The 26,386-nt window shown below is 43.7% G+C and overlaps 1 protein-coding gene across 1 annotated transcript in view; it reads right to left on the bottom strand.

Annotated features, from left to right (window-relative positions):
* Nucleotides 1–334: 334 nt before the first annotated feature.
* LOC125636279 (guanylate cyclase soluble subunit beta-2) overlaps nucleotides 335–26,386 on the bottom strand; it is a 31,856-nt gene continuing 5,804 nt past the window's right edge. Inside the window, exons 4-16 of the mRNA XM_048849195.2 lie at nucleotides 24,964–25,124; nucleotides 24,077–24,176; nucleotides 20,667–20,863; nucleotides 19,994–20,108; nucleotides 17,296–17,399; nucleotides 16,150–16,366; nucleotides 13,124–13,444; nucleotides 11,889–12,037; nucleotides 11,222–11,368; nucleotides 9,558–9,712; nucleotides 7,263–7,426; nucleotides 2,130–2,225; nucleotides 335–559 (exon numbers count right to left, since the gene is read on the bottom strand). Of these exons, the coding sequence (XP_048705152.2) occupies nucleotides 432–559; nucleotides 2,130–2,225; nucleotides 7,263–7,426; nucleotides 9,558–9,712; nucleotides 11,222–11,368; nucleotides 11,889–12,037; nucleotides 13,124–13,444; nucleotides 16,150–16,366; nucleotides 17,296–17,399; nucleotides 19,994–20,108; nucleotides 20,667–20,863; nucleotides 24,077–24,176; nucleotides 24,964–25,124 (2,054 nt within the window). The 3' untranslated portion in view covers nucleotides 335–431. The remainder of the gene's footprint in view (nucleotides 560–2,129; nucleotides 2,226–7,262; nucleotides 7,427–9,557; nucleotides 9,713–11,221; nucleotides 11,369–11,888; nucleotides 12,038–13,123; nucleotides 13,445–16,149; nucleotides 16,367–17,295; nucleotides 17,400–19,993; nucleotides 20,109–20,666; nucleotides 20,864–24,076; nucleotides 24,177–24,963; nucleotides 25,125–26,386) is intronic.

Genomic DNA, 26,386 nt, shown 5'->3' with positions numbered 1-26,386 from the left:
AGTATTACCTCTGTGCCTTCAGGATAATGCAAAGGATTTGATTTGTGTAAGTATTCAGGTAGGTTATAAATTTTGTCAAATGATGGGGTAGTTGTTAATATTACAAAATACTATTTGACTAAATTTGCTACTCAGTCTTATTGACAAGCGAAGCAACCAGAGCGCTGTCTTCATCCAAGGTGCAGTTGCTGTGTCCTAGGTAATATCACATTTTTAAATTAAGAGCCAACTGGGGAGGACACAGACAGTATTAGATTACTTTTTAATAAGGAACAAAAGCTCAACTGTTTCCCTTGAAAGCAAAAGCACTGAATTCACCGTTCTTACTACAGTATTGGATTGCTAAACATCAGGAATGAAACTTTATTATCTTTCATTACAGTGCTTGATAACAAATGTTCTGAATTTTATTGTTCCTTGTTTTCCTTTTATTACAACAAAACACAGAACCTAGAATGGGCATTGCCGTCGCTAAAGTGCTGTGTCCTCATCTGATCTGAAAGCTGCTGTTCCGCATCCCCCTTTGTATGCTCTCCATTATACAGCCTGGCTTCAGCCTCTGACAGATAACAAGTGAGAACAAAAAGAGGTGTGAAAAAAAAAAAAATGAAATCACCAAGGAGTCCCCTGCTGTGAACAGAGCCAGCTTTTTAGCCATCCCAGGAGGAAACACTGACAAAATTGCTGATACCCTTTCTTAAACTCTGGCTTTGTCCCGTGAGAGCAGATATACTCACAGGCAAAGCTGATGCATTCAGTTCTGCTTTATCTGACAGAGCGGCTATTTTGTTTCTGAACTTCTATTGTCACTTGATACGTATTGAGTTCTGTACTTCTGTGTAAGAAAAACACCAACAAGAGCTAAAACCTCTAAATCAAAGTGTGCTAAAACCTGCTCAACTAACTGGTGGAGAGATGGGGAAAATAAAAGAGAAATGGAACATACCTGGAGTCAGGGAATGAGCATAAGGTGGCTAGCAGGAGAGCACAGGATAAAAGGGAGCTGAAGGAGGGTAAAATCCCTAAGGTATGCATTGTACCACTCCACACCCATCCTTCCAGCAGTTTAAAAGCAGTGAGTCTGGCCTGGGAAGTTATGTTCTAGGAGCATGGTGGCTACTAGTCAATCCGTCTGTCATAGGGTTTTGTACTGCAGACTGCCACCATAACATGGGAGCACCTTCCACGTAACTCTAATAATAACAGTGGAGTCCTTAGTGGAGGCCTTCCTGGCTCAGAAAGAGGATTGGAGGGTTGAAGTGAAGAGAAAACAAAGAGATTCACAAAGCTCCATCTGGGAGGAAGAATCCTCTTGCTCCTCAAAGTGAGGATGCTGAAATGCAAATGGCTATGAAGGTAGTGGCTGCAAGGTATATTTGTATGGCATCACTAAAAGCAGTACTGCTGATTAGAGACACCCCCCTATAATGTGACAGCGGAAGGCTCTGGCTGCACAAAGTGCAGTAACGTGACTGCTTTAACAGCTGTACTTCAGCATCATCAGGGTATGAATAAAGCTGTGGATAAAACTAGTTATAACACTGTTTGGCCAGGCATAGTGGATGAGGCCAAATCAGGTTACTGAAGCTGCTTTAACATAGGTTGAGATTGGAATAGAACATGCTTTAATACAATTTAATACTGCTCAAAGCCTGTGATGATCTGGGTTAGCTACAAGAATTGTGTTTAAACCTTGCATAAGCTGTAAATCCTGATTCTTTGCCTTGTGTAGGCCTGTCAATGACTCAACTACATTTATGCCTAGATTTCCAAAGGCTTTGTTTACAACAGTGATTTGCCCAGAGTACAACACTAGTGGACAGCCTCTGCACAAGTACAAACCCCTAGTGTAGAAAGCAAAGCCACTGTAAGCTACAGTCTGCACCGGTGCAGTTTACTCCAGTTGCAAGCAGGGGAAAGCTGAACCAGTGCAAGTCACTAGGGGTTTTCAGTCACGTAGCCGCCTCAATACAAAAGGCTGAAATCCCCAGTGTGGACATGGTCTATGTCACTAATCACCATGGTGAGCAGATGAGACATGACAGCAGACTGTTTTGGATCATCCTCCCCTCTCCTTATGTGAAATAAAGTAGCAGGAGTATTTTGAAACAAATCCTTGATGTACTCACCATATGCAAGGCTGCTGCTGGTGAGCAGCTGCTGGCTGTCAGCGTATTTCATAACAGCAATAGTCTTGCTGGCTAGATTTCCCACAGCATCTGCCTCTACAAGAAGGGGGAGGAAAGAGACCACACATGTGATAACATGCATGGTCTATATTAGGCATTTATAGGAAGAGGAGCTTTGAAACAAAGGCCTGAAAGTGCGAAGAGGAGAAGGGAAGACTTTCTGGGTTACATTTTTGAAAACTGGAAATTCACCTGCACTCACAAAAAAGGTATGTACAGTGGTCTGGCTGCATTGGTGTGTGCAGGTACCACAGTGGCATGTGCAAATTAGGCACTCAAGTGGGTATGTTCCTTAACTGCCCACCATTTTCTATGCTTTGACCCTAACTGTCTCCCCAGAATGCATAGCATGCGTAGTCTCTGCTGTTTACCATGTGCTGACTAATGGTGGCACACATCTAGGAGGACGCCATAAATCTGTGGTAGTTTTCAAGTTCCCAAAGTTCAAAACAATTAGCTCTTGCCAGAACCAATCTGTCTTTTCACCTAGTTACATGTGAAGCGGGATCACATTTATTCCCTTTTTGGTCATTGACATTCACCATCTGTCAATATTTCATAAGCTAAATAAGACAGTGGCCTAAAGCTGTGTCAGGTGACATGTGAGCAAATGAAGGTGCAAAGAGTTTTGTTTCTGGACCAAAGTAGGGTGCCTACTTTCATAGTATCTTCATTGTGTTTTAGAGTAACAGCCGTGCTAGTCTGTATTCGCAAAAAGAAAAGGAGTACTTGTGGCACCTTAGAGACTAACCAATTAGGAAGATTACCGATGGATTGTAGTTTCCTCAGGATCTTCCTGATAACACCATCCTGGCCACTATGGATGTAGAAGCCCTCTACATTCCACACAAAGATGGACTACAAGCCGTCAGGAACACTATCCTCGATAATGTCACGGCTAACCTGGTGGCTGAACTTTGTGACTTTGTCTTTACCCATAACTGTTTTACATTTGGGGACAATGTATACCTTCAAATCAGCAGCACTGCTATGGGTACCCGCATGGCCCCACAGTATGCCAACATTTTTATGGCTGACTTAGAACAATGCTTCCTCAGCTCTCGTCCCCTAACGCCCCTACTCTACTTGCGCTATATTGATGACATCTTCATCATCTGGACCCATGGAAAAGAAGCCCTTGAGGAATTCCACCATGATTTCAACAATTTCCATCCCACATTCAACCTCAGCCTGGACCAGTCCACACAAGAGATCCACTTCCTGGACACTACAGTGCTAATAAATGATGGTCACATAAACACCACCCTATACCGGAAACCTACTGACTGCTATTCCTACCTACATGCCTCCAGCTTTCACCCTGACCACACCACACGATCCATCGTCTACAGCCAAGCTCTGCGATACAACTGCATTTGCTCCAATCCCTCAGACAGAGACAAACACCTACAAGATCTCTATCAAGCATTCTTACAACTACAATACCCACCTGCGGAAGTGAAGAAACAGATTGATAGAGCCAGAAGAGTTCCCAGAAGTCACCTACTACAGGACAGGCCTAACAAAGAAAATAACAGAACGCCACTAGCCGTCACCTTCAGTCCCCAACTAAAACCCCTCCAACGCATTATTAAGGATCTACAACCTATCCTGAAGGATGACCCAACACTCTCACAAATCTTGGGAGACAGGCCAGTCCTTGCCTACAGACAGCCCCCCAAGCTGAAGCAAATACTCACCAGCAACCACATACCACACAACAGAACCACTAACCCAGGAACCTATCCTTGCAACAAAGCCCGTTGCCAACTGTGCCCACATATCTATTCAGGGGACACCATCACAGGGCCTAATAACATCAGCCACACTATCAGAGGCTCGTTCACCTGCACATCCACCAATGTGATATATGCCATCATGTGCCAGCAATGCCCCTCTGCCATGTACATTGGTCAAACTGGACAGTCTCTACGTAAAAGAATAAATGGACACAAATCAGATGTCAAGAATTATAACATTCATAAACCAGTCGGAGAACACTTCAATCTCTCTGGTCACGCAATTACAGACATGAAAGTTGCGATATTACAACAAAAAACCTTCAAAACCAGACTCCACTGAGAGACTGTTGAATTGGAATTCATTTGCAAATTGGATACAATTAACTTAGGCTTGAATAGAGACTGGGAGTGGCTAAGTCATTATGCAAGGTAACCTATTTCCCCTTGTTCTTTCCTACCCCTTCCCCCCCCCCCCCCCGGCCGTTCTTGTTAAACCCTAGATTTGTGCTGGAAATGGCCCACCTTGATTATCATACACATTGTAAGGAGAGTGATCACTTTAGATAAGCTATTACCAACAGGAGAGTGGGTTTGTGGGGGGGGAGAAAACCTGGATTTGTGCTGGAAATGGCCCACCTTGATTATCATACACATTGTAAGGAGAGTGATCACTTTAGATAAGCTATTACCAGCAGGAGAGTGGGGTGGGTGGAGAGTAAACCTTTTGTAGTGGTAAACACCCATTTTTTCATGCTTTGTGTGTATAAAAAGATCTTCTGTACTTTCCACAGTATGCATCCGATGAAGTGAGCTGTAGCTCACAAAAGCTTATGCTCAAATAAATTGGTTAGTCTCTAAGGTGCTACAAGTACTCCTTTTCATTGTGTTTTGTTTTTCATGGTTTCCGCAGCACAGAAACAACTATTCAGCTGATGGGCTTTGTAAAGACAAACAGACAAGCTTATTTTGCAGCTAACTCCACTCCCTGTGATGGTTGAGCTGTGTTAGTCATGGATTCTCTTTGGCTCCCACTTGCAGGAGCCAGGGCAGCGGACTGTAGAATGGGAACAGTTCATGGCTCTGTTGAGAAAAGTCCTCTGCTCAAACAAACACTGCAGTGTGAGCCATGGGACTGCTCCCATTCTACGTCCCAGGCTGGAGTGTTTGCTCAGGAAAAGAGACTTTTCCCAAGAGGCAGTGGTGCCATTTTGGTGATAATTGGGGAGAGGAGATGGCAATTTGAATCTACTGCTTAAGTCATGTTTCAAAACATTAATGGGTCCTTTTTAATTGTCTGTTTGTTCCCTCCCGCATCTCCAATTCTCTGCTGTAGCTTCCGTCTCTGTAATCCCTGTTCCCCACTTTTCCTTGTCTCTATGCTGCCCATTTCCCCTTCCCACCCTCCCCTTTCTTTGGTCTCTTATTCCTCTGCAACTGTTAACTCTCCCCTCTGCCCTCACACCACACCCTTCTATATTCACTTAAAAAAACCCCAAATGATTAAAAAGAACTTGTAACATTTGCCAGCCATCACCTTAATCCCTCTGCTTATAGGTTACACCTTTATCCCCAAGTCCGTTGTCTGTAGTGTGACCAGATTTCCCGATTTTATAGGGGCAGACCCAATATTTGGGGTTTTTTCTTATAAAGGTTCCTATTATCCCCCGCCTCCTGTCCCGATTTTTCACACTTACTGTCTGGTCACCCTAGTTGTCTGTCTTGTCTATTTAGGTTGCAAACTCTTCAGGGCAGGGACTGCGTTTCCATTTCTAACTACTCAGTCTTTTAGAGCTAAGGTCTAGATCTAGGTCCATCTCTAACCTCTAGGTATTTGCCATCTGTAACTCCTCTATTTCTATTATTATTCTTTGCTGCTTGTTTCATGATGAAATTAACTCTTGGTTCCCATCACTATTATAGCATCTAAACGTTATTTTTTAAAAGTCACCCTATTACAGGAGTAGGCAAACTTTTTTTTGGGCCACATCGGGTATGGAAATTGTATCTCACAAAATTGGGGATCAGGGTGCAGGGGGGGTGAGGGCTCTGGCTGGGGGTGCGGGCTCTGGGGTGGGGCCATAAATGAGGAGTTCAGGGTGTGTGAGGGGGCTCTGGGCTGGGGCATGGGGTTAGAGTGAGAGGGAGAGGGAGGAGAGCTCCGGCTGGGGGTGCAGTTCCTGGGGTGGGGCTGGGGTGAGGGGTTGGGGGTGCAAGAGGTTGCTTCAGGCTGGGACAGAGGGGTTCAGAGGGGAGGAGGGGGATCAGGGCTGGGGAAGGGGGTTGGGGCATGGGAGGGCCTCAGGGGTGCAGCCTCTGGGTGGCACTTACCTCAAGCAGCTCCCAGAAGCAGCGGCATGTTCCCCCTCCAGCTCCTACATGGAGGTGTGGCCAGGCGACTCTGCACACTGCCCCATCCTCAGGCACCGCCGCTGAAGTTCCTATTGGCTGCAGTTCCCGGCCAATGGGAGCTGTGGAGGCAGCGCTTGGGGCAAGGGCAGCATGCAGAGCCACCTGGCTGCCCCTACATGTAGGAGCCAGAGGGGGGACATGCCACTGCTTCCGGGATCCATGCGGAGTGCGGCAAGCCCCCGACCCCGCTCCTTAGCTGGAGTGCCAGAGTAGGGCAAGCCCTAGATCCCGCTGCCCAGTGGGAGCTCGAGGGCTGGATTAAAACATCCGGAGGGCCAGATGTGGCCCCCGGACCATAGTTTGCCCACCCCTGCCCTAGTATCTCACTTCCAAGTGGCAAGAATCTTAAGTCTGAAGTCCTCATTAGCAGCCACACACACACGGAAAAAAAAAAAGATACTGGGCCATAATGATGTAAATTACTGAATTTTTTGAGGTTCTTTCCTTTGGGCTTCTAATGAAGAAAATTTGGATTATTTGTTTCATAGTTGAATTGAGCAGGTTATAATATAATTTTCAAGAATATAAAGACAACGTCCATTACATTTGGTTACAAATAATTGTATTTTAGTCATATATGTATTGTCAGTTTAAAGTTATTCCCTAGAAAATGTAGTTTGTGCTGACCTTAAGCCTGATTGTCAGAGATACTAAGCACCAAAACTCATTTACATCAGTGGAACTGCAAGTACCCAGCACCTCTGAAAATCAGGCCCTATGGGACTAAATAACTGTTTGAGATGCTGTATTAAATGTTAGTTTGAGGACATAGATTTCTAACCTAAGGCAAGGATATAAGTATGTGATGTATGTGTACTGTAGGAGGCAAAGGTGTTCTCTGTGAAGTATGAGCTTTATGTTGATCAGAGAGAAATGTCATTGTGCATCCTATATCTGGATTAAGACATTTTTCTTAGCTTACCCATCTGATCCGTGTGACTGGAGTGCTGCTTTTCTGCTCTCCCCATGATTTCATTCTCAGTTGCATATAGATTTTGCCTCAAGATATAGGTGGTCATTTTTCCTTTGCCTTTCACCTCAATTTCTCCCCTTTCAACTATTTCGAAGCCTTGATTTTGTAGATATCTGCACAATGGAAGACATGGGACAACCATTAGGACAAAGAAGTCCAGGCGGGGATTTGGGGTGAGTAGGATGAAGGAAACATTTTGCAGAACAATATTTGTAGGGTTGGATGCATTTTTAGTGCTGTTTTTGTAAACAGAACAACACTATCAAAGCACAAGTTCATTGTTCTAATTAGGGTTGGCCTAGAGGCTAAGCTTCTGACCTGCAATCACTTTTGCACATGCTTAGCTTGACACAGACTATTAGTCTCATTGATGTCACAATGAGCAGATATTTATCATGTGAACAGCCTCTCTTACATCTTGTGCTTTCCCCTGGCCTTTACATAGGAGCATCAAGCTTAGACCCCTGTCCTGCAAATATATACGCACATGCTTAACTTTATACACATGAATATTCGCAATCAGAGCCTAACTTAGACTCTCTTCTGTAAAGACTGTTTACACTGGGAAAGTAGAGAACAGAAAAGGCGCTGTTTAAATGTTACACGAGTGTTCAAAATTACTCAAGACATTTCTCCGAACAGGAAGGTACTCAAGCCCCAGTCCTGCAATGGGTAGTGCCTGAGTAGCCAGCTGCATCCCAGAAAACGCCACTGACTTCAATGGGTAGAACCCCACCTGACTTCCACCCAGGGGCAGCAGCCTGCCCATCCACTGCACATGTCACAGGATTGGGACCTAACCAGTCTGTCTTCAGTTGCATCTTTGGCCATGGTGGGCAAAGTTCCCTGTTAACATAACGTGCAGTTAAACACAGAAAAGTGACCCTGTGAAAATAATGTGAGGGTCAATATTTGTGGCTCGAAATCAACTGTGCTCACTTCACAAGTAAATCTTTTCCCTCCGGGCAAATCCTGCATACTTAGCCTCTGCTCTTCTGGCTCATGCATCATCACCAGTAATAAAGATTTGGAAGCTGAAATGTAACGAATCTGTTGATGATGCATGAGTCAGAAAGGAATCCAGCTCCCGCTACCGAAACTGGTTAGCTCTCCAGTATGAAAAGGAATAGAATATACTTGGTTAGTACAGTTAGCAAGTGAGTTCCTGAGGATGTACTGTAGAGGGAGCAGTTCTGTTTAGTTAAGACAGTGCCATTTGTATACAGTTACATTTCAGATTATAACTGTTCTTTACTGTAATTATTGACAGGGTGGGACATTTTGAGTCTTTCAAATGGAGAATGTTCATCACGAGAGTTTCCAAAGTTCCATATTTAATTAGAAGCCACACATGAATTTGTATCAGGAATGCAGAATGCAGAGTTAAACATCCCCTAGTTGTTTAGCTTATTTGATAGCATCTCTCCTGTGTTACATTAAAACAAGCAAATATCTTCATCCCACAAATTGCTTGTTGTTGGTTTCTGGCAGGAAAATCTTCTTGGATTGAATGCATAAAAATCCTGATGGGTATTTGGGTAATGCAAGTGGATTGGGACTTCAGATATTTATTTGATTGTGAACCTCTTTGGTTTTCATGCATAGAAGAGAGTAGACTGGATTATGATTATGGTCCATAACATCACATTTATGTTGACTGTCAACCCAATCCTTCAACTCTTACTCAGAAAAAGCTGTCGTTAAATACCACAAGAATTTTGCTGGGGGTAGCAATGAAAGGTAAGACACTTTATTTATTATTTTGGGGCAGGAAGTGTTGCCATGTTAAAAAGCTATTCATGTAAATTACTTGTTGCTCTGAGAGGCAGTGTGGCTGAAAAGAAGCTCCTAGTTGGGAACCGCACCTTCTTCACGCTGTCATTGCAGAGCTGTGACTATATGCCACAATCAAACCTTGTATGTGCAAAGTGCTTGTAAACAGGCACTTTGTGTGGGTGTTGCTTGAGCAACAGGCACCGCTGCGTCACAGTTTAGTCACTCAGATTTAAACTGTATCCCTCAGTGTTGTTCTGAGATTATTAGTAAGTGTGAAAATGAAACTTTATCATGTGTGTTTCCAGATTGAAAAGTACTGTGAGCTAAGTGGAGTGGTGCTCTATGCCTACATTGGCTCTCATCCAAGAGAGAAACTATTTGTGTTATTAATGCTATAAGCAGAAGAGAAGGAGGAAAAGAATTCTGGGTTGTTTGGGGTCTCATTATTATTTAACCTTTTGACACTACCTGAACGCTGTTGGGCTGAGATGGATTTTGTTAGGAAGTCCATGACTTTCCATCCGAGAAGCTGTGTTGACAGTGTCTCCAAACAAGCAATACCTGGGCATCTTCTCACCAACCACTCCAGCCAGAACTGGTCCTGTGTGGATCCCAACTCTGATCTGTCAGTTTAAACCCAACATGATATTTTGAAAATCATATTGGCTCTTCATTGCAATCATCAGTAAGATGTCAGCAGCCCATCCCCATCCACCGCCCCATTGGATAGTACTGAACAGTCTCTCCCCCATTCTGGGAACTAAGTAGCTGTGCTAGAAAGACCATTGAAGACAATATGTGTAGTATATTTTGGAAACTCTGCTTTTAAGGTACAGCAAGTCTAAAAAATTGTCTTACGGGTTTCCAGAAAAAGGAGCTGATATTACAATTCAGCAAACAATGAAATGGAAGGAGGACTGGCCGCATCTTCTGCTGTTCTCTGTATAGCACGCTTCTATTTCCGGCACTGCCAGACTGGGTGGATAGCTGGGCAAGTTCCATCCAGGCATACAGTGGGCACAGGATCCTGTTGATTTCAGTGGGAAATTGGCACCTGTTCACACCAGGGCTGAACTTTATCTTGCATCTTACTAGGTAAAGCCTGAACCTGCCATGTGGCAATTAAACTGGTACAACTCCCATCAGTAGCATCATATTGAAAATATACCCAAAGGGATTTAACCATTGACCAGTGTAAAAGGTGTAGCTTTTTACCAGCATTTGTGGTCTGTAATAAGACTTGAAACAAGAAAACAAACCAGAGCACTCTTCCACCAGAGAACAGATGTACGCTGCTCAACTAGGGTGAAATTCATCCCATGCAAAGGGCTAAATTTCACCAATGGACAGTAGCCCATTGCCTAATGGAAGTTGCATCAGTGTCTCAGAATAAACCTTACCTCTACATATACGACATACGTCATTCAATCTACCCACACTTAGCTTTGTCCTCTGTAAACTGGCTGTTATCTCACTGCTTTGCTGTAAATTATTGTCAAAGAAAATACTAATAAAAACTGGTTATAGACAACGCCCTGCATTCTTCTTTCTGCAATACTATTCCCTCCTCTAGATTAGGAATTGGTCCTTTTTGGTAATAGTTCACACTGCATTTTTATAGTTGTGCAGTAATGATTTGTAAAATGGCTTATACTTTCTCAACTAACAGGAAAAAAGCCACAGCCCTGCCCTGTGTTAAGCAGCTCAGACAAAGGAGAGGCAAGGTTGGAATAAATCAGGGTCAACTACTTTTGTTCTTGTTCTGGAGCCATTAACTGCCTTGCTAATTATGTACAGACACAGATGCCAATAAAGATACAGCAGATCCCAATGGACTTGCTCAATGAACATGTGCCTAAGTGCTTTGTTAAAGTCCAGATTAGTGCTCGGCACCATGCAGGATTGAGGCCTAAAGGCCCAAATTCAGCAAAGCACATAAATGCATTATTATTTGTATTACCGTAGCACCTCAGAATGCAAGTGACGGACCAGGCCCCCATTGAGCCAGGCACTGTACAAACACAGCATGGGACTTAAACTCTTGCTTAAAGCTACTCAGACACTTAGGCTGTGATTCAGCAAAGCACTTAAGTGCAGTACTTTGTATCAAACTGAGTTCATCTGTTTCATACCTGAATAGGCTCCCCAGTGATTGGGTTCATCACCTCTCTGGCAGCAGTTCTCATACCCAATGCAAAATTGGCCACTCTTATCGCATGACTGGCAATAGGCACTGGGACTCCTCCAACTACCATGTATGCATCGCCTATTGTTTCAACCTGACAGACAAGGGAAAGAATGCAGTAGTCAGAAAGGGCCTGATTCAAAGCCCATTGAAGTCAATGGAAAGGCTCCTGTTGAGTTCACTGGAAAGCAAAACGCCCATTTCTGGAAGGTGCTGAGTGCCTTGCTCTCCCATTGAAGTAACTGGGGGTTGGATTCATTCATCATGTCACAGGACTGGGGATGAATCTAGGGCCTAGCTGTGTATGAAATCTTTTTTCATTAGTTTTATATACTTTATAAACTCTCCAGTGACAAACTCTCAGTTCCTGAATCTTCATGGTGGGGAGAGTAGGGAGGTGGGATGCTCCCCCAAATTTTCAATTCAAAAGTTTGACAATAAGTCAAATTGCGTGTTGTGGTGATAGCCATTCTTCTACATTTTAGCCTCTCTTTAGAATTGTGAGAAACAAAAGTGGGAAACAAAATGTGGGAAACAAAAGGAAACAAAAGCAAATGTGGGAAACAAAAGTGCAGTAAAGAACAGCACTGAACACAAGTAACAGAAACACTTACTTTATACACGTTGTGAACACTGGTTAATCTATCAAACTTTGAATACATTGAATTCAGCATGTTCACGATTTGGATAGGCTCACAGGCTGAGCAGATATTTGTGAATGTCACTATATCACTGAAGAGAATCGTGCAGGAATTAAATTCCCCTGAGGGAGAAAGCAGATATGAGATGCATATTTCTTTATAAAAGCATCCACTGTTATTGACTATGTCAATAATAAAAGTTGACAATAGATTTCTGTAATCTGCCAACCAAAATCCTATTGACTAGTTTGAGCCAAAGCACACAGAACTCAATGGAAAGACTCCCACTGACTTCAATGGGCATCAGATCAGGCCTAAAATTAAGAACCTAAAATGCCCAAATTGCATTGAATTTCCATGGGATGTGGGCACCTGACTTCAGAAGGCTCCACTGAAATCCCAGCCTGAATATTTTAATATTTAAAGCTATACTGTCATAGCTGGCCACATTTCAGCTGTATCTTCTATCTGTTTGCAACATTCTTCTAATCCATTAGCTGTGTTTTAAAAAAATATGGTTCCTATAATGTACTCTTATAAAGCCATGCAAATACCCCAGTGACTATGAACAGCCCTCTCCCGTTAAGACTGCTGGACTGGACCCAGAATGTCTTTTACACCTTGTTTTTAAAAATATCCATTTTTCAGTGAAGAGTTTAAGTAACTCTAAATTCAAGTTCACAGTTTTGTGCAGTAAAGTTCAGAAGTTCAGCTTTAGAGGCACAGACTAAATTGGTGCATGTAAATTAGGCAGATGCCAGAAGTTAAAGGCAGTGTTAGACGGCTATTTGATTTGCATGGGCAAATGTTTTTTGCTCATACAGCGGCAAATGTTTGACCACCTGCTTAAATTTAAGCACCTGCTTAAGTGTTTTGCTACATGGGGCTTATGAAATCAACCTTTCTTGTTTTAGCAGTTACCAGGTTAAAATCAAAAGAACATATAATCCACAAGTGCACATCTTACCCTCACATGAAACCAGCCCTGCTCTTGATTGGTGATGGAGTATTCACCCTCTCAGAACTGCACAATTTTGCCTTTGGGGTTAGAGAATGGTAGTGGTGGTATATCACCTGCAGCGTCTTATTCAGTGACTGGGGAAGGGAATGCCCATGGAATACTCAATTATAAAGGCAACTGAAAAGTTTTTAAGGCCAGCCACACCAGTTGAACCTGAAGAGTGTAAGTGATAATGAAAGTCCAGTACCTGCTTCCACCTTTTTGCCCTCCTTGAGCAGATTGGCTACATGTTTCGGCAGCATGGAATACAGCAAGGTTTCTGTTTTCTTCTTTTCAGCCTCTAAGTTCTTTGAGAGGATCCTGAGCTCTTCCTTCTTTCGCTCCAGCTGGTTGGACAGCTCGATCTCTGCCAGACGCTGCTGGTTCAGGAGAATGAGGTCCCTTGTTGTGTCATGTTGTGCAATGTCAGAAATGTGCATCTTTTGCTCCTCCAGCTCCTCTAAACTGCGGAGCTTTGGTGAACACAGGTACATCATGCACTGTATGGACTCCATCCAGATCATTTGTCCTTTGAATAGAAAGGCATGAAGCAGTTCCAACACATTTTGATTTACTTCCCTACATATTCCCTGCCTGAAAGCTTTCCCAACCTCTGCATGAGTCTACGATAAAATTAACAAACAATTCAGCTAAGGTTAATTTTTCAGACACGTGCAGTATTACTTTCCCCAAAACACTGAGACACTTTGGGGGAAATCATAGAATGATAGAATATCAGGGTTGGAAGGGCCCTCAGGAGGTCATCTAGTCCAACCCCCTGCTCAAAAGCAGGACCCATCCCCAATTAAATCATCCCAGCCAGGGCTTTGTCAAGCCTGACCTTAAAAACTTCTAAGGAAGGAGATTCCACCACCTCCCTAGGCAACGCATTCCAGTGTTTCACCACCCTCCTAGTGAAAAATCCTAGTGAAATCCTGAAATACTTGGCATTTTTATAAACTAACATAGAGTCTGCATGCACAAGCCAGGGTTAGTATGTGATTGTGGAATATACAATGGTTGGGGGTGAAGCAAAAAGAAACAAAAGGATATTCCTAAAAAATTGCTCTCATTGTGACCTCTAGCTGAGTGGCTCATGAGCTGTGGAACACTGGTGGCCAGCACAGCACTTGCTGGTGATCCATGGAGAGCAGGCTGGTCAAATGCTATTGACTCTTCTTCCCTTTTTTGCCAGGAGTTTTTACAAGCATCCAGGGTCTTCATAGACATATGAGCCTGGATGCCAGTAAAAACTGCTGGAATCAAAAAGAAGCCACCCTAGCTGTAAATAAGCATTAGGGGCAGGATTTTAAAAAAAACACTTAATCTCTACAGTAAAACTTCAATGGGAGCAGAGTTAGGCTAGTGCTCAGTGCTTACAAAAATCCCAGCCTTGCATATTGCCTTAGAAAGGTCACAGAATCATAGAATATCAGGGTTGGAAGGGACCTCAGGAGGTCATCTAGTCCAACCCCCTGCTCAAAGCAGGACCAATCCCCAACTAAATCATCCCAGCCAGGGCTTTGTCAAGCCTGACCTTAAAAACCTCGAAGGAAGGAGATTCCACCACCTCCCTAGGTAACCCATTCCAGTGCTTCACCACCCTCCTAGTGAAAAAGTTTTTCCTAATATCCAACCTAAACCTCTCCCATTGCAACTTGAGACCATTACTCCTTGTTCTGTCATCTGCTACCACTGAGAACAGTCTAGCTCCATCCCCTTTAGAACCCCCTTTCAGGTAGTTGAAAGCAGCTATCAAATCCCCCCTCATTCTTCTCTTCCGCAAACTAAACATCCCCAGTTCCCTCCGCCTCTCCTCATAAGTCATGTGTTCCAGTCCTCTAATCATTTTTGTTGCCCTCCGCTGGACATTTTCCAATTTTTCCACATCCTTCTTGTAGTATGGGGCCCAAAATTGGACTCAGTACTCCAGATGAGGCCTCACCAATGTCGAATAGAGAGGAACGATCACGTCCCTCGATCTGCTGGCAATGCCCCTACTTATACATCCCAAAATGCCATTGGCCTTCTTGGCAACAAGGGCACACTGTTGACTCATATCCAGCTTCTCATCCACTATAACCCCTAGGTCCTTTTCTGCAGAACTGCTGCCTAGCCATTCGGTCCCTAGTCTGTAGCAGTGCATGGGATTCTTCGGTCCTAAGTGCAGGACTCTGCACTTCTCCTTGTTGAACCTCAACAGATTTCTTTTGGCCCAGTCCTCTAATTTGTCTAGGGACCTCTGTATCCTATCCCTACCCTCCAGCGTATCTACCTCTCCTCCCAGTTTAGTGTCATCTGCAAACTTGCTGAGAGTGCAATCCACGCCATCCTCCAGATCATTTATGAATATATTGAACAAAACCGGCCCGAGGACCGACCCTTGGGGCACTCCACTTGACACCGGCTGCCAACTAGACATGGAGCCATTGATCACTACGCGTTGAGCCCGACAATCTAGCCAACTTTCTATCCACCTTATAGTCAATTCATCCAGCCCATACTTCTTTAACTTGCTGGCAAGAATACTGTGGGAGAACGTGTCAAAAGCTTTGGTAAAGTCAAGGAACAACATGTCCACTGCTTTCCCCTCATCCACAGAGCCAGTTATCTCGTCATAGAAGGCAATTAGATTAGTCAGGCATGACTTGCCCTTGGTGAATCCATGCTGACTGTTCCTGATCACTTTCCTCTCCTCTAAGTGCTTCAGAATTGATTCCTTGAGGACCTGCTCCATGATTTTTCCAGGGACTGAGGTGAGGCTGACTGGCCTGTAGTTCCCAGGATCCTCCTTCTTCCCTTTTTTAAAGATGGGCACTACATTAGCCTTTTTCCAGTCGTCCAGGACTTCCCCCGATCGCCATGAGTTTTGAAAGATAATGGCCAATGGCTCTGCAATCACATCCGCCAACTCCTTTAGCACTCTCGGATGCAGCGCATCCGGCCCCATGGACTTGTGCTCGTCCAGCTTTTCTAAATAGTCCCAAATTGACTGGGAGCTTGATTGGGACAGGAAGTGGCCTACGAGAGAAACTCTCCCTAAGGTTTGCTCCACACTATGACCGATTTGATAAACCATGCTCTAGCCATTAGTTGAGGGACATGTAGCCCAGTTTTCCAAAAGTAAACGTATAGTTAAGAAAATTCAACCTCCAGGCTTTTCAGCTACTCCTCTCTGCCTAAGTATCCCACACACACGCTGGGCAGCAGTAAAAAGCAGCTATAAGTTAGTACCTCGGAGCTTCAGCATGGGTTGGTTTCTCTGTGAGTCAGGCAACATTTCTCTGTGTGCTCTGAGGACAAATTGACTGTTGATAAATTTCCTTATGCTGAAAATGGTGAAGGTAACTTGTGGATGGATGACAGTAAAGTATTTATCCACTCTGCCCCCTGGTCGCCGTAGTCCTGGCACAAACTTTTGAACGTTCACACCTGCCTGCTTGATCCTTAGCTAAGGACAGGAAGGAAAATCATAAACCTGGGTTAAAGCTAAAAACTCTTTCAAAAACAAAGGAATGTGGAGGGGAGAAGGTATTTTAAAACCTGTTTAATTTTGGATTGAGTAAATATGTGTCCAGCTCCTCACTAGTCTGAGACCAGGGCTACAGCTTTGATATCTCAAGAAAGACTGCTCAGGGTAGCATCCGGAGTCACACATTCAGAGTCCAAGCTTCTAGCCTGAGTCTGTCTGAGCCCACTCCCCACCCCTGCCCAGTAGAAACTAACTTAGGGAGTTCAAGGAGGGGATAGAGACCTAGGGCTGGGAGGACTCAAGGTGAGATGACAGGAGCTCAAGAAATGTGCAGTCTTAGCATTTCCACAGCTGCTGAGGGTGGGGCAAAGTCTATGGATCTGGGCATACAGATAAAGTCAGATCTTTTCACAGGTGTCATTGGGAGCAGATCTGAACTCATCCGTATGCCCAGATCCATAGATTTCAATGGGGTAAAATGATGTAACTTCAGCAGTATTTAGCCCAGTTTAAGTAGTACTTCTTGCACAGCTATGTGGGAGGCAGGCAGCAATGGCACAGGAGAGCCCAACACAGAGATTCGTGGTGGTTAACAATGGGTGCCCCTAGGATACCAGACACACCGTCCTGACGTACCATTGGCCAGTGGGAACGCTGACGAGGACGGCAGGTGTTTGTCAATTCTAATTTTAATTATACACACGCAAATATCAAGACAAAATGTGATGTTCCTTCATTTCCAACATAAGGCAAGAGAGAGAACAATTAAGGTCAGATTCTCCGCTGCTGTAAATCAGTCTAACACCAGCTTCCATGACGTCCATGGCAGCTGAGGATCCAGGCCTTAGATTGTTTTCTCTGCCATAACATCTTTAGCTACAAGCTTCCGACCAGGGAGGCTGTCTTACTTCTTCATCAAACACAATGTGGAAAGGAAAAGCATTGCAGAATGTTCTCTCTTCCACCCAAAGCCTCTCTGGATAAACTGGGTCAAAAGTATGTGACAGGTTCCCTGCAAAAAAACAAACACAAGGAATAAGGGGGAGACTTTCAAAGGCACAAATGGAATCTGGGCACCAAAATTCCATGGAATGTTAACAGGAGTTGGGAGCATACATGCCTTTTCTGCCTTTGGAACACTCCCCTTCAGTCAGTGCTTAATTTGCTAATTTTTTACATTCATAACTGATGCAGCAAGCCGAGAGGTGCTCAGCCCTGGCATAAATTAAGCACTGCCCTCAGTCCATCATACTCTGCTGTACAGTTGATCAAAAACGTATCTTTATTTTCTGTGAAAAGCCTTGATGAACATATTTTTTATGTTTCATCAACGTTTATTGTGGATTTTTTTTTTTTTTGGTCAAAAAAACAGAAATATGTATGTTGTCAGACTTTCAACAACCCTGAAAGATTTCAACAAACATGGAAATTTTTTCACAGTTTTTTTGATCAAAAAGACATTTTTCATCAAAAAATGTTATCCAAGATCTTTCGACCAGCTCTAATCTATTTTAATATGGAGAGAAGCACAGTCTAATGATGAGGTTTTTATTATCGCCTGAAATAGGCTGAACTTCATTACTTAATCCCTGTGACAATAAGCAGAAATTTTACCTTGTCCCTTGCAAATGCAGAGATCCTGGCAACAGTCTTACATAGGTGCTCCAGGCACAAACCAAAAAAGGCATCTGCATGAAGAGGAAGTCAGAGACTGCCTGAGAGAAAGCAGGTCCTTGCATCTAGACAAAAAGGCCCAGAGCCCCAAAGGTATTTAGGCTCTCAGTGTCCATTGGTATCAGTGGAAATTAGGAACCAAAATACCTTTGAGAATGTGAGCCAAACTGTCTGTTGTGCTTTGTTTTCCTTGACTAAAACATAAGCCCTCGCTCGCTGGAACAGGAGAATTGAGTGTCTAAGTGTGTTGCTTGAGCTTCTTCACTGCCTCACAGTCACTTATAAATGAACACTGGCCAAATGGATTTTAATTTCCCAAATTAAAGAAAAAAAGTCGCTATCAAACGGAAAAGTCACCTCAGAGGCCAAGTTTCTGCCCACAGCAGTGTTTTATGGACAATCTATTAACCCCCTGAACTAGCGTCTGTGAAGAAAATGCTGACAAAGCGCTTGGCCACAGTACCATAACTACCCTTACCGTTGCTATACAAAGCTGCACTGTGTAATGCTGAAGGCTACTTCAGTCATTTTTGATACAACATTTTTTCATAACAAAACCTTTTGGATAGCACAGAGAAACATTGTCAACAATGCATTTGGCCAGCTAGCAGCAGCAGCAATTGGAAGGGGTGCTTAGAATCCTGCAGATGACGAAGTGTGACTAATGGCCTGTTTTTCTAGTTGTCAGTGAAAGAGCTCAGACTGGAACCACACAGCTTCTCCCAGACATTTATAACCGCCACACAGCTGGGAATGGAGCAGGAGTGGAGGGGGGAGGCGGGGGAGCAGGTTAGCACATTAGCCTTTCCCCTCTTCAAATCCTGACTTAAAGGCGAACAAGATGGGCAGTTTCATCCTAGTTACCAGCAGTGCACATTTTAAAAATTGCTGCACAATTATCTGGCTTGACTTATGAGAGTAGCTAGACTGGAGTATCAATGTGTTACAGGCCAGGAGAGCGGTGTGCTGGCAGAGCGGTATACGGAGAGTGTGCACAGCCCTTGCCCTTACTGTGCCTGGCTAAAGCGGCATTACTGCCTCACTGCCATGGTCATTAAATTCATTCACAATGCTTTCAGTGCGTATGAATTTGGACATGCTGTAAGGTGCCATATTCACAGTCCTCGAGAACGAGGGCCTCTGTTTATCCACGGAACAGGTACAGCGTGGGCAGCAGTAAAATAATCTACCCAACAGTACCTCAGAGCTGACCTGGGTGGGACCCTGCCAAAGTAGGAAGATAATTAATTCTTCCTGTTTATTCCAGTCCTTGACTTCTCTTCAGAGCCTGCCTGCAAGGTTGTGCCGGTGGTTGTTGTGGTGTGGCCACTTCACACCGGGACAGTAGACTGGGATCAAGTCTCTTCACGTTGGCCGCAAAAACACCCCTATAAGTGAAAGCCTTTCCATGCTTCTATCAGTCTCCTGTGTGCAGAGGTGCTCAAAAAATTTTTGGGGGTGCTGAGAACCAGTGAAGCAAACTGTAAAGCCTGTCTATAATGGAAACCACTTCAAGCCAGGGGGTGTGGTAGCACCCCCAGTAACTCTAGGTCCAGCCCCTATGGCTGAGTGGCCAGTCCCATTGCACTATAGTATTTTTAAAATAATGTAAACAGGAAAAAAACATCATAAAAGTCCCACAATGAGTATAGAGACCCAGGCATCAAGTGACATCAATGAAAATGAAGAAAAGTGTCTGGGGCAAATAAAGTAATTGCAAATTATGGTCTGATCATATTTAAAGAAGAAAACCTCTCACCAAGTCCAAACTCTGCTATCCGTACATAAATCAGTGATATCATCTGGACTGTTTTACTGCCTCCAGTATTTATATCCAACAGGCTGCCATCCTCCTGGGAATGTGTCCATTTGTCTGCACAGCTGAGCCCCATATCTCATTATGATCACTGTAACGGAGGTTAGTACACTCACCTTTCCCAAATTTCACAACACTTTTCACAATATCCCAGTGGGATTTCTTTTCTGGGCAGCACAAGAGAGCAGAATAGTTCTCCTTCGTTGTCTGAAAAGCTACGTCTAGTGCCTTCTGGAGAGCAGCAGTCAAAGAGAGGAGAATGTTTGTGTGTGAACCATTCATACAGACAGTCCATTTTAACACACTATATTAAGACAATATTAAGGCTGAATTGTTAAGCACTTAAAAGACAGGATATGCTAAAGCTAAGGTTGCACATATAACCTTCACTTTGCTTCATTGTGCACAGGCCGTCTTTAATTACATGATCACGTGCTCTTTCTCAAATACAATATATCACATCGTTTTAAATTATTATTTATTTAATTGATTATTCAGTCTCAGGCGTGAACTCTAACCTGTGACTTATCCAGAGCTTTACAGGCCTGATGCCCCACTGCCTTGCACCTGGTGTAGACCTTACTCCTCCGTGAAATACATCCACTTTGCCCTCATTTTACATAGGAGCAAGATAGACTCAGACTCACCATCCTCAATCCAGCCCTAAACTGAAAGGGAGAATGTGTGGATTGTTTGCCTTAAAAATATCTCTTGTAAATTAAGAGAAACCGGACAGGCACAGAAAACTGGAAGTAAACCTCCCTCATTTCCATACATGATTTACTGCACCTCTTTATCTTTGTGGGAGTCTCTGCTTTCTGGATTTGTTGTCTTTTTGGTTTTTCTCTTTGGCCTTTTTGCCTTCTGCAGAACAAGAAATATCACATGCTCCTTTTCCCCAGTGTGCTCCTTTTCTTCACTCTGAGTAAGAATTTCCATTGTCACTTCACTGTTGAAGAAGTCTCTGGCAACGGACTCTATGATACCTGAATCAGAAGATTTATATGGTGACCTATTCGTGTTAGCAAAACTTCTTCGGCTCCGTATCTCTTTTCTTCCTTGCCTAAGCTGTACCTCTCAGCAAACTCCACAATTGTATTATTTATACTCTAATATATTGGTATGAAAGATGCCATACAACGTAACATTATAACCTGATTCTACATTGACTTTCACTGCTGCAAACCCACTGACATCAGTGATTCTGAAAACCATATTCTTGAATCTGTTATATCAGCATAAATCCTAAAGAACTTCAGTGTAGGCAGAATTCCTCCAAATTTACACCAGTGTAACTGAGATCAGTCTCTGACTCTGAATTTGGCCTGGAGTTAACATTGTTCATAAAGTGCACCTTGTAGGTAAAGGTAACTTTTATTGTTCTGTTTCTAGAAGGAAAAAGCAAAATGGGTGTCCTACCCCAATGTAAACCAATGAGCATAATGTTCAGCTGACATGTTAGATCTATTCAGATTTCTGTGTGTCTGTCTGTGGTATTTATAGAGTCCCCGTCCTAGTAGTCGCTGGGCACCAGTTGTGTGACCCTGCAACAATTTGGATTTTATCAAGTTAACAAAGCCACACACACACACACACAAACTAATAATCATATGTGCCCATGTTGATTCCCACATGTGGAAACAATGTTGCCCTTTAAAACCCCAGTATCTCATTACTACTGTCTCTTCAAAAGTGGGTGGGACATGGGACTTACACACTTCATAAGATCCTGTACTTCAGGTCTGGCCTAAATACAGACATTGCAGTGGTTTAACTAAAGAGGTGTTTTTCAATTTACCAATGCAAGCTGAACCAGTTATAAACCAGATTTAAATCAAATTAAATGTGTCCATACAGGGGTTTGCACTGGTTTAACTAAATCAGTTTAAAAATATACCTTTAGTTAAACCAGTGCAACTTTGCACATAGATCAAACCTAAAGTCCTGCACACACTCTATGGCCCCCATCAATTTCCTTCCATGAGAGGAAGGGAGCCCCACAGCTGCTCTGAAAGGATCTCCTGACAGGAAGCTTAGGGAATGCTCCAACTCATAAAATTGTCATCCCTCAAGCATTTGTGCTTTTCTTCTCTGTGGGGAGAAACAGCTTAAGGCTCTTGTCAATTTTCTACCCAAGCACCTAATCAAAGTTCAGAGGCATGGGGATGTGCCAGTTGGGGGCAGAAACTGATAATGGAGTCTGGTATTTTCTTTGATGCAAACTTGCTTATTTACAAGCAATGGGAAAGGTCCTGCTCTTCCAAATGCAGGGTGAACCAGAAACAAAAGAATAGTTTCTTAACTTACAGCTCCAAGCCTCCTAGCCAACACCAGATCTAAAACACTCATCTCTAGCTTTTTCCCAGGTCATACACACAACTGGCTGTTGCTTTTGTGCTTTTTGCCTCATAGTCTGTCACTTTGTTCTGTGTCTGTACCCCAGCTTGTCTATTTCACATACTCATCTGATTGGAACTATTATCCAGTGGAACATTCCACCCAGTGCTTAATTTGTGCCAGGGCCATGGCACCTCTAGGCTTGACAGTTCATAGCCCTGGCACCTCTGGGCTTGCTGCATCAGTTTTGAATGTAAAAAAATTGCTTGAGCCCTCGCACCTAATTGCTTGAGCCCCAGCACCTCTTTCATTACAAATTAAGCGCTGCTTCCACCCAGCTGGGGCTAGTTTCTGGGCAGACTCTATTAGGCCTTGTTTTAGGTGTCCCCAACCCACCTGCCTTAATTGTCTCTTTCCACCGTCTCAAGTGAAGGGTGCATTCAGACATCAGTTTTAACGCAACCTGGAACAAGGTTTAACCCAACTCATAACAGTACATAAAAACCCTGGAGGGTCCAAATACTGTCTTTGAAGGGCACCAAATAAGCCAAGAAGGGTGGTCTCAGCAATAAAGCCTAGGACTGGAGTCAGGCAGACTGGATGGGGCTCCATGCCACGTTAGTGCCTCATGGAAGTTGTAGTTTGGATGCCTCATGGTTCTTTTCTCCTCTATCGGGTGGACATCTCCCATGATGCACTGAGGTGAGAGCAAGAGGAGAGACCATGGTGTATCATGGGAGATTTAGTCCAGCCGGGGAGCCTGGCCCATTGAAGAAACTAGGGGCATGAGAAACCACGTCAGCATTTCTATGGGAGAAAACCTATTTTCTGACCATCTTCACTCTCACAAAATAGAGATGATTCTAGACCAGAATCCTCAATCTGAGCACCTGGAGACTAGGGAAATTTGGAGATGGATTCACAGCTGAAGTTGTATCTCCAGCCCACCTCAGTCCCACATTAGTCTCCTCCCTCCCATATTAAGCAGCCAAATATGGATCCACCAACTTGCACTGGAGATGATCTGCTAAAACAGAAGGAAAGGAAGCTGCTTCATCTGAATTCAGAAGCTGAGGCTGAGCACTGAAATGTTTTCTTCTTATTATTTATAGAGCACTGTCATTAGATATGCTGGCCCTTTAGGGGAGCCTACCGACTAAGTAAGGCCCTGGTTCTGGTTCAGCCCATAATTAAGATAATTCATTCATTTGTAGGCCAGGAACCATGTGACAATTTCCACACACACACATCCTTTGTTTTGGACTTTTGTAATCTTCTTGTAGAAGCCCTTGTAGTTTGGCCAGCAGGCTAAACCACATTAACTATCCAGTTGCTGAGGGGAAACTGAGGCACGGCTGTTTCTGATGCTGGACGAGGTAAGTAAGCAATTGCACACAACAGCATAAGGCACTTTACAAACAAGAAGACAGGTCCCTGCCCCAAACACCTTACAATCTAGACAGACAATGTACTGCTAAAGCAACATGGAAAACAAAGTGACTGGTGGCATTCAATACATGTCCTGTTGGTCCCACCATTTTTGTCTAATTCCCTTTTAAACTAAATATTCCAGCATCCTTTGTTAATGCTTCATTATACGGGAGTACTAAGAGTCCTGGGCCTTTTGGAAGAAGCGTGTCTTAAGGAAGGGTTTCAAGGAGGAGAAGAGGAACGTGCAGATGGAGAAAAGCATGAAGGGGCTAACTTTTCAAAAGGGAAAAGAGAGAGGAGCAGAGAGATGCAGGAACTAAGCTGAACATGGCCTTGAAGGTGAGGACTCAAAGTGCTGAAGCCCCAGAGAGCCCTGAGTGACAGATATCTGAGAGCACACTATGGCCAATATGAAATAATATTGGTTTTACCTGGGACAATATGACACAGGCCTCTCCTGTCAGAATAGTAGTGAAGTAACATTGCCCCGTCGGTCCTCTTTTCCACGCGAAATGATGGTGCATTCATTTCCTAAGTAAGGAGACGAGAGACCTCAGTATACCTGCATAGTCATCTATCCTAGAGATGTCACTGAGCTATGCTGATTTACACCAGTTGAGGGTCTGGCCCACTATTTCATCAATTACTTCAAAGACATAAAGACTTATCAGCAAACTGAAAACTGGCATGAAAAAAAAATCTAACCTGTTGGACTAGGGCATTGTCTCTTGTTTGCTTGAGGGATTTTTGGTTTTGCACTCTGAGTATTTGTTCATGGGATGCTGGGGTAGGTTCGGCACGTTCCATCATTGCCATGCCATTTTAGTGAACACAAGAACCAGAGGTGGCCACAGGATGTTTTGAACTCTCTCAATTGTACCTGCAAACCTGCTGTTAGGCATTTAGGGGCAAATCCTTCCAACACATAGAAGCACACTCCTTTGGCAGAGGAACCACTGCAATGCTGTTGCAAAGGGGAGAGGTAAGCCTTGGGAAAGCAACATAGAGAGGGGTGTACAGCTCCCTTGGGGCTTCCAGGGTGGCTACCTCCAAGGAGACTTGGGATGGACCAGAGTGGACACGAGAAGGGCAAAGCTGGAGGATCTGGCAATGCCATGCAGAGATGGGTTTGTAAAACCCTTTAAGGTGGAATAGCTTGAGACTTTCAATTCCACTGCCAGCACGTGGGCTGATGGGGAGGATTCCCCATCTTCTTACAGTAGCAGGATGGTAGGGAGAGGATTTCTTCCATAAAGCACAGAACTAGAAAAATGGCCAGGGAGCGGAGCAATTTACATCCACAGAAAGAAGACAGTACCTGATAAGACAATGCAAGGTAACTATGAAGGGCATCTAGATTCTCGATAAATTCGGTTAGATTCCCTCCCAAAGTCCGTAGCATTCGATCATAGCCAGACATCTTACAGAAAGTAAAGAAATATTCTCCAAAAAGTTTCAGCACTACGTCTTCTGACACATCTGTGTAAAAGATATTCGGATTTACAGCTGTGCAATGCTATCTATACCCTGTGACCTGACCCAAGCTTTAAGGTCTGAAACGGACACAGACAAATGGCCAAGGCCCCCACGTGACCTATTACAAAAATTGTTATGATCTGGTGGGTAGAGCTGGATGAAAATGTTTCTGGCAACAAGTTTATTTGCTGACAAATGCCATTTTGGCCAACCCAAAGATATTTGCAAATTTGTGTCGAGTTTGCCAGATTGTTTCGATGGAACCAAAAATTGAAAAAATGTTTCCGACTGGAGTACAAAACAGATGGAGGAAGAAGTGGTTGGCTTCTCCTTAGAAGCTATGGCCTAGTGCTTAGGGCTCTCTTCTGGATGTGGCTTCAATTCCTTCCCTTGCCTGATATGAAGAAGAGATTTGAACTTGTATCTCCCACATTGTAAGAGAGTACCCTAGGCGGTGGGTTACACTGTTATGGGTCTCCCTGTTGTTCCTGTTCCACTTTTTGTAAATAATCAACAGAGCAGGGACTGCATCTTGGTTGTCCCAAATCCTAGGTGACTATCCTAACCACCAAGTTAAAGAGTCATTCTCTTTCCCTGGCCCAATGACTATTCATAAGTAACTATGACTTGCCACTGTGAATGACAATAAATAGCCATTGGGCCAGGGAAAGAGAAGGACTCTATAGCTTGATGGTTAGGGAGCTACTCCTGCAATGCAGGACACCCGACTACAAATCCCTTCTCCACATTAGGAAGAGGGGGAATTGAAGACAGGTTTCCCCACATCCCGGGAAAGTGCCTTTACTCCTGGGCTAAAGCTTGTTAGGAGTCCACTGCCTCCTCTTCCGCTAGCTAGTTTGTGGATCTAATCTGCCTTTGCGTTTGTTAAAATACCTGCAACTGAAACAAAAAATGTTGAATTGGGCTTTTGACATTTTTTCCAACATTTCAATTCATCAGAAATTTTCAAAATTCTCATATTTGGTTCAACCTACTTTGAGACGTCAGTGAACCAAAAGATCCATTATGCACCCAGATCTACTGGTGGGAACAGTTTTCAGAGCTATGTCTATTTTTGACTTTAAATAAACCAGACCTTAATGAAGCTAGCAAAGAGGCATTATGGCCACACCCACAGCAGAAAATGTTGGCTGCAGTGTATGTTGGTGGAATCCATTACCTTCAGTGGGGTTAACCCTGGTTTACACTAGGGTAAATGAGTTTGAAATCAGGCTCTAGAATCTAGTTCATTTAATTTATGCTGC

This window comes from Caretta caretta, chromosome 1, assembly GCF_965140235.1.
Source record: "Caretta caretta isolate rCarCar2 chromosome 1, rCarCar1.hap1, whole genome shotgun sequence".
Classification (NCBI taxonomy): Eukaryota; Metazoa; Chordata; order Testudines; family Cheloniidae; genus Caretta; species Caretta caretta.
This window is presented reverse-complemented; position numbering and strand designations above follow the sequence as displayed.